The 8541-nt window shown below is 39.1% G+C and overlaps 2 protein-coding genes across 3 annotated transcripts; both read right to left on the bottom strand.

The window, feature by feature from the left end:
- Positions 1-268: 268 nt before the first annotated feature.
- Positions 269-2620, bottom strand: LOC135161341 (activating signal cointegrator 1 complex subunit 2 homolog). The gene is made up of 3 exons (XM_064118822.1): positions 2462-2620; positions 2184-2238; positions 269-2002 (listed from the first exon to the last, which is right to left on the bottom strand). Exons 1-3 carry the CDS (start codon positions 2471-2473, stop codon positions 1638-1640), a joined length of 432 nt encoding a protein of 143 aa, XP_063974892.1. The 5' UTR covers positions 2474-2620; the 3' UTR covers positions 269-1637.
- Positions 2621-3677: 1057 nt separating this feature from the next.
- Positions 3678-8412, bottom strand: LOC135161202 (DNA translocase FtsK-like). 2 transcript variants are annotated; one of them, XM_064118567.1, is made up of 7 exons: positions 8257-8412; positions 6918-7044; positions 6530-6729; positions 6102-6493; positions 5606-5914; positions 5287-5511; positions 3678-5012 (listed from the first exon to the last, which is right to left on the bottom strand). In XM_064118567.1, the coding sequence occupies exons 1-7, from the start codon at positions 8269-8271 to the stop codon at positions 4304-4306; spliced, it is 1977 nt and encodes a 658-aa protein (XP_063974637.1). In that variant the 5' UTR covers positions 8272-8412; the 3' UTR covers positions 3678-4303. The 2 variants fall into 2 exon arrangements, with proteins under 2 accessions (XP_063974637.1, XP_063974636.1); XM_064118566.1 differs by having other exon boundaries at positions 6102-6729.
- Positions 8413-8541: the final 129 nt, after the last annotated feature.

The following is an 8541-nucleotide window of genomic DNA, read 5'->3' as shown; positions in this document are numbered from 1 at the left end:
GCATCGATACAAACTGCAACACATGCTTACCCCCCTCCCGCCTTTCTTCGTCAGTGAGTGAAAGTAAAATCGACACGAGTGAAACGATCCAGGAAACGCCGGATAACCAAGTAGATCCACGTGATGCATTGGGTCAGTGAAACGAGACGATAATTGGTACGGCGTTGTCTTTCACATTCAGTCTGCATGAGGTAGATTACACTGGACTTTTTTTCCCTGTTCACAGTCAACTAGAAATTTAAGTGGCTGGTGCAATAATCGAGGGGAATTACGATTCGGCATTTACAGTTTTATTTAACAAATGTCATCTACATTTTGCTAACAAGAAGAATGTTGACAGAGGCGAAGAATATTTGGTCGACGATGAGAAGAGATAGAGATAGGAAAAAAGACATTTTGGGTTTTCAAAAAAAAGTATTTGAGGGTTGACGATTTTTCGAAATTTTTTGAGTGATAGAAAATGACAATGAAAATGATTTCTGTAGAGAAGCTTACTTTTTTTTTTGTTTGGAAATTGATAGCGGTTTTCGTTTTTAAAAGTGCAAGAGTGAAAATGACCACGAAAATTACTGGGCCGCGGGCTTCGAGCTCTCGACTCGATTATGATTATGATTGTTTTTTCGTCATTCACGAATCAGTTAATGACTCTTTTGAATATTTGATAATTTACTATAATGAGACAAGAATTGTTCTGAATTTTCAATCTGTTGAAAATTGAATTAATTGCAATGGTCGAAATTCAGAACTAATTTTGAAATTTAATTGTTTAACGGAATAATTTTCCAAATTCGATGAAAAATTGATTGAAAGAGTTGTTCAATAAATTAAACAATGGATTTTGCAATTATGAAAATGAGGAGAAGACAGAACAAAAGAGGGGAGGGTGAAAAACAGAAAATGTGGACTGAGAATTTCCGAGAATTAGGAAAAGAGTGATGTAGATATTTGATAGGATCTTGGAAAAATTGTTTGTAGTAAGAAATCCAACAAATTATAAAATATCTGAAATTTGTTGTCAGTTAAAAATAGCAATGAGAGCGGAATAATTAGACGTAACGGATGGAAAAAAGTAAAAGAAATGATTGTTTCTTAATAAAGTGGAAAATGGTGTTGAAAGGGGGAGATAGGGGGGAGGGATCATAGAAAAGTGATTTTCACTGAACCAAATAGTTTAAAAACAGGAAAAATTCTCAAACTTATTCTCGAAGCCGGTAAACATAAAAAAAAGAAGAAAAGCAAAAAAACAGTTTCGTAAATCATTGAAATTGAGATAAAAAATGATGTTTAGTGTGGATTTTTTCCTCCAAAAATAATTGACATTAGAAAAATTATCTGAAGGTTTTTGCAATGGTTCGAGAGAGTAGTGGGAGAAGAGAAGAAGCATTAAAACCAGAAGTGAAGGATGATTTCTGTTAAAAAATCAGGTGTGTGACGAGAGGATGATGATTTGAACAGAGCGATGCGGTTTCATCAATATTACAGGAGATAAAAATGGAGAATGAGAAGATCTAGAAGAAGAACAACATTAAGAAGATGAAGAAGAAGATGCAGAAAGAGGTGAGGAAAATCATATGATAATGATAAAAAACATATTGCGAAAGCTATTGAATGATGAAAATGAAGTTCAGAAAATGAAATCAACCCTGGTACTGAGGTTGGCCGTGTTGTGGCTGTGGATTGTACTGCTGCTGTCCCTGTGGTCTGTACTGTGCTGCAATGGCAGCAGCTTGATTTTGGTAAGACGGCTGCTGCGGCGCCGCTCCATATTGAACATTAGGCTTGTACTGGGAAACCTGAGCCTGATTGGTTAATTGGGGCTGACCCGGTCCCTTGCCCAGGTTGGGAGGCTGCTGGGGTGGGATGTTAACGATCGGCTCTCTGTACTGCTGAAACTGGAGCAGCTGCTGAATCTTACCCGGTGCTTGATTCAAGGGCCGATAATTTGCCGAAGGCTGAGCTGGTGGATGATATGCTTGTCTCTGTGCTTGTCTGCGAAATCGAACTGAAGAAATGAAAATTAAACACTGGAAAAGAAGGCCAAAAACATTGGGAAGAGACAATTTTGGAAGCGCAATGTCAACAAAAATTTTCAGTTGTAATTAAAGTATTTTAATCGAAAGGAATTTCTTTATGAATCATTGGCTTTGGAACATTTATGAGTAATTTATCGATTTGGCACTTACGTTCACTGTGATCCCCATCTCCGAAGGCTGATCCCACCAAAATGCACAAGAGAATCTGCAACGCAACCCGAAGTGAGTATGTGACTTCGTCAGGACTCACCAATCAAAATTTAGTTACAAAAATATTTAACTGGGCTGTTTAAGTAGAATAGAGATTTGTATTTATTGAAATAAGTGGTAACAATTGTTTCATCGTCATTCCCATGATTTTATGGTTGTATATAAAATAGCAATGGTAAAACTTTCCCCCCATATTTAACAATCATTCAGGCACTTACGAGGTACTTCATGGTGAATTCAGTTAAATGGAAGTTTGTACTAAAATCCTGTACCTCGAGTAATGTGATTTCCACGGGGGAAATCGAGCACAAACTGGCCGAATCGAGGCGAACGCACTTCTATAAGGAGCAGGGTAGCTAACCACCACCAGGCTCATAGGTCGTTGGTCGTAAATACTGCTTCAGTTTTTTTTCACATATATATTTTTTTTCTATCGTTGAAACATGAAATCACGTAATGCTGTAACATTAGCCGGGACAAGGTAACTGCAGGAAGTGATTGGAGTCTGGTTCAAAGTCTCTCTTTCCACGAAAAAAAAATCTTATCGAGAGCATTCATCTTGATAAAGCAAACGAGAGAGCAATTTCTTTGTTGAAACGTTGAAAACTGGATTATCTACTTCGATATTTATGTCTATCAACAACGAGGAAATGATCTTTTGATTAATTTTGTCAATGAGTTATTGAAATTGACTTTTCTTTTTTTGTGGTAATTTTTATTGATTTTTTTCTCTCCGTGCACAGAATTGTTTTAACGATATCGTACGATCAAATGATAGAGATGTAAACAATGACGTCGTTGGGCAATAGACATGGGAGTTCATTGTCATTAGGTGATGATATCTTGTTGATCTTTTGTATATATTTTTTGCAAATATATTTCTCCATATGACTATATTTTCCCAAAATATATTTAAAACATTTTTAAATCAAGCAACGACCAACAATGAAAGACAATTCATTGCGTTAAATTCTTTTACCACTCAGAGAAAGATAAGCAATTTCGATATTGGGACAGTGTTGAATTCCATGAATCATCGAATTCAATGTGCCTTGTCATAGGAAATTCAATTTAAAAATAAATTACTCTTTTATTTGACAAATCGTGACTGTTATGACAGAATCAATTTTCCCCTTTTCTATTCGGAGAATGCGAAAATACTAGAATAAATGATTTATGGTAAGTTATTTACCATGTTTGTCCTATTTTTCAATTACAATTCTGCGAATGTTGGATGCAATCTAGAAGTCAATGTATTCAATCTCCAGGGTCATTGGACCCGCATCGTACAAGCTTTTACTTACCTATTAACGTAACACCGCGCCCACTTATCTCGCCTCCCGATTTATTTCCTGTTACCAGTTAACTTCTAACCGCTGTGGGATATTATTCAAATGACTTTCAATTTCCAGACTAATGAAAACAGCCGCGATGTTGTTTAATCTAAAATAGTTGTGTTTATTCCATATTTAAATCGTACAAAAAGTATCTTAAATACAATAATTATCAGGTGTTATGATTTCTTCCGGTTGTATCACATTGAATGAACAAGGCATATTACAAAAAGAACTTATGATTAATTCTGTCTTGGAGGGAAACGTAATAATTTATTGAGCTTTTAATTTTATCGTTGATATGAACGATCATCTTATTAGAACAGACACTTCATCATCAGGAAAATGTTTAATGGACGAATTACCATTTTTTATCATTCCTTTTACTCAAAATCGGTATGATTATGATTCAATTATGGATAAGCCAAAATGAGGGTGTGATCGATGTGAGCAGGTAGTCCGGTTCGTATCCCTCAAAATTCCAATTTCCTTCGAAAAGCCCAGAGTCGCAGATGATCTCTTCTGATTCTAAATAATCATCATTGGCCCTTCAATACAGAACTAAAGTAAGAAATATTTACGAATCATCGCACTTCTCAACTGAAGAAGGACAAGAAAAGATGAATGCTCGATCAATTTCTCAGTGATCCCAGCATTAACGAGCCAAACGACCTCGTTGACGATTTGGAATTCACTTTGTCTCGCTCCTTTCTAGAATTTCCCCCGTCAATACTGATTCTCCGTAACAGGACGAATAGGATTGTTCTGTTGTGCATAGGAAGACTGATATGGCCGATTAAATTGCGGAAGCTGATTAGGATGCGACTGAGGACGAATCAACTGAGACTGAAGATTCGGTTGATACTGTCCCAATTGTTGTGGATTCTGATATACAGGTCTTTGAGCTTGTTGGGGCTGTTGAAGAGGGGAAGGCTGAAGGAGACCTTGATGAGCTTGAGGTGCCTGCTGGAATTGTGGTTGAGCAAGGGGGCTCGGCTGATAAAGAGATCCTTGTGGCTGCTGATACTGGGGTTGAGAGGAAGGGAATTCATTCTGGGGGAGTTGATAGACGGGTTTCTGAGCCTGTTGATACTGAGGAGCTAACGGCTGAGGTCTCTGAGTATGCTGAGGGACCTGAGAGATCGGTGCTGGCTGAGGTGCTTGCACTGGCTGGGGAACGTAGGGCTTGTCGAGACGGTATTGAATGTTGTTGGCGATGATATCGTAAGGCACTTGGGACTGGAAGTTCAGGAGCTGCTTCAACGATCCCGGAATGTTCGAGGAGTACTGGGGAAGCGACTGCTGAGACTGTTGGGGCTGGGATATTCTCCTGTATTGGGAAAGATCCACCTGGGATTGCTGACTATGCTGATATGCCGGAGATTGACGTTTCTGTCTGTGTTGGCCCTTCTGCGCTGCCAGGAGTTTCTCGTAACTGTGGACATCATGAAGGTCAGTTGAAAATTTTCAGGATCATTATTATTATTATAAATTGAAATTCCGAAAAGGGTAAGAGTCGGGGATTTTTATTAGTAGAAGTCATCAGGATTCTTTATATCTCATAAATGATTAGGATAAATATTTGTTTCATAATGAATTTCGTGATGTCTATTTTGGGTTTGAAGTAATTTACTTTTTGACGAATGCCTTTGGATCTAACAAAGTTGTGATCCATCAATTAGACAACCAAGCTTTAAAGTTTGCTTCACCTGTATTGTTCAGGGATCACACTAGTATAGGGGGTGGAAGCCTGGAACTGCAATAGTTTTTGGAGATGACCTGGAAGATTAGCATTGTACTTGGGTTGCCCTTGTTGGTGTTGAGCTTCTCTCCTCTCCCTAACCCGTTGGCTGTGGCGAACCGGCTGCGGTGCTGGCTGACGTTGATACTGAGGTGGCGGAAGGTTCTTCTCCTGTTCTAGCAGTCTTTCGTATCTAAAAATGGCAGAACTCAATGAGCTCTTCGTTACTCAATTTCTTAACTCTACTTATTTAAACTATATTATGAGAAAAACCACAGAAAAATCACCTCCATTGCTCAGGAATGTGATTGACGTAAGGTGCTTTCGCTTGGAAGTCCAGGATTCCTTGAATGGTAGCTGGTATATTACTGGATAGATGAGGCTGGGGTTCTGCAGGTGGTCCAGCAATTCTCTGAGGTGCCTTTTGTTGTCTGTGACGAGACTGACCTTGAGCAGCGCGTCGCTCCCTTGGGCGTCCTCGAGCTTTCGCTCGATATTGCGAGCGCGTGGGTTGTTCTTGAGGAAGAGATGCTACAGGTGATGCCTCTTCTTGCTGACCACCCACAGCAGCAGGTGGAGGACCATGGAAGTCATATCTGAATGTCAAACACTGATTAAGTCTTGTAATACTGATTTTTGAACGATTCAAGAAGCGAGGCGTTAGAATAAATTATCAGCGAATATATCAATAATCCTAAATTGATTAATCTGACTTTATCCTTTATCATATTTTTCGATGAATTCAAATACAGTCTTTTCATTGGCTTCATAAATACCACGAACCTGAATTGTGGAGGGATGATGTTCTGATAAGGAGCTTGCTGCTGGAACTGTAGCAGCTGCTGAATCGCAGGTGGTGCAGAGTTAAATACCTTGTAGTTGTTCTCTGGTGCTACTGGGGCCTGAATTGGTTGGGATTGACCTTGTGGTCGTCTCCCAGATTTCCGACGAGGGGCAGGAGCTGGGGCGTACTGAACAGGCTCTTCGTATTGGACCTGAGGCTGTGGCCTTGCCGAATGCTGATAAGATTTCCAGTTCAGTGTCGAGCCTGATGAATCCTTGTACGACAAAGCTCTCTGATTGTGATCTTGTGGCCCTTGAATCGAACTCTGACTGTTTCCATCGGTAGCTCCTTGAATGTGAAAATTAGCATTTCCATCGGTAGCTCCTTGAATGTGAAAATTAGCGTTTCCATCGGTAGCTCCCTGAATCTGGAAATCGGCATTTCCATCGGTAGCCCCTTGAATTTGGAACTGAGCGTTGGAGTCAGTCGGCCCTCGAATGTGAAAATTAGCGAGACCATCAGTGGCTCCATGAATCTGGAAATTTGAGTTGCCGTCGCTGGCTCCTTGAATTTGTGAACTTCCGTCTGACGCACCCGTTATGGAAAAATCACCGGTGCCTAAGGAATCTGATAGGGAAAGACAATCCTGTAATTGCGTAAGGACTGCCGGGGTTGAATGAGCTAATGTACAGGTGAATGCTAGGGACACTCATGTGAAAGGTACTGTAGTGAGGGAATTGTCCAAATGATTTCGCAATAGTATCGCAGGCAAGAATCGTGAAAGAAAATTACGATTCTCTTGAGCTTCTGCTTACCTCTTTGATCATCGTACTGAATTCCCTTATCATTGTCGTATTTTAGACCCTGCGCCCTACGATTGCCGTCGCTGGGCCCTTGAATGCGAAACTGCGCGGTGCATAAAGGCAGCACAAGTAATAATATCTATAAAAAAATGGAAAATTTTATTTAAATATCGAAAAATTATTTTTCCTAATGAATCATCAATTTCTCAAAAACATAAATTATTAGATTATTAGAAACTCTCCATTGAGAACTAAAAATTATCAACAATAAATCCTCTGGCAAATCAATGTCAATCCTCATCTAACGAACTATTGAATATGCATTTGTGAAAGAGCCATTGAACTGCAGGAGCATACGTGCAACTGAATTTGCATTACGACAAGTGGAAGGGAAAGTTGTCCATGTACACTAGATCTCCGGGTATTTACGATGCTATTGGAAATAAGCCATGGGATCTTGACCTTTTAACGCGTCAAACCATCTCCAAGAGTGTACAGTATCTCATTTGAACTGCAATTCAACGACAACAGAAGAAGAAAATGGAATAAAAAAAACAACGGAATAAAATGTCCTAACAAGCATCGATGTTTGCAAAGATGTTTGCAGTTCACGTCTGCAATATTACGCGGTGAAATAGAAAGTGAAATATATAGATTAAGTTCTGCCTTTCCCTGTTCCTATCCAGCTATTTGAAAAATGTCACGTTGTCCCAGTTCAATCAACATTCTATCTGAAAACTGGTTAAAACCATTTGCTCCCTCGACTCATAAATTTGGTAAACATTTTCGTATTTCTGGGACAGACATAATTTACCGATAAAATAATCAATACAAGTGTCAAACTCGTTTCATTTCCTGATTCTCCAAAGTTCTAAATAATTAAGCAAGTTGCATTCCTCTCGTGTTAACAGTGTTTGGAATAATTCACGTCACCGGTGGAAACTAATCGTTGCTAGATCTATATTTACCCGTCATTAGGGAACAATTTTCGTCACTTGGTTTCTAATTAACCAATTGACCCTAGATCATTAAATTTAAAAAATAGTTAAAAGGTACTTTGGCCTGCGATGGGAAAATGAAAAAAATTGCGAAATTTTTTTTACCAATCACGTAATCATGCCATATTCATTGCAAAAACTCAGTAATTGCACTCACGATTCTTTTGAGAAAGTACGTGAAGCCGCCTTTACGAGGTTCATTAAAATTCACCAGTGGTTGTAAATTGGAAAATTTTGATGTTAAATTGAAAAAAAAAATCAAAATCACCGAACTAATTGAGGCAACAATCAATGAAAATTAAGCATCGAAGTTTGACTAATTGATAATTAAATAAAATTGAATAATGACTTACTTGTAATGCTCTCATCGTGAGAATCCTCAATGCAGGATCATGGAACGAAGGGTGGAGTGTTTCTGAGGCGGGCGCGCGCCTCACGCTACAACTTTATAGGCGGAGAATTTAATAGTGAACGGGGGATGGTACTCCACCTTCTGGCGAGGGGGGCTTACTCCATGCTCCAGCAGTTTCTTGACTTTTCAAATATCCCCGTCTCCTGACACTCAAACTGCGTACGGCCAACAACACACGGAATTTTCCACTCGTACATACGATGTCCGATATACAAGGGAAATAAGT

Source organism: Diachasmimorpha longicaudata, chromosome 4 (genome assembly GCF_034640455.1).
Source record: "Diachasmimorpha longicaudata isolate KC_UGA_2023 chromosome 4, iyDiaLong2, whole genome shotgun sequence".
In the NCBI taxonomy this organism is placed as follows: Eukaryota; Metazoa; Arthropoda; class Insecta; order Hymenoptera; family Braconidae; genus Diachasmimorpha; species Diachasmimorpha longicaudata.
Note: the sequence above shows the minus strand (reverse complement) of the source record. Positions and strands in the feature narration are given on the sequence as shown.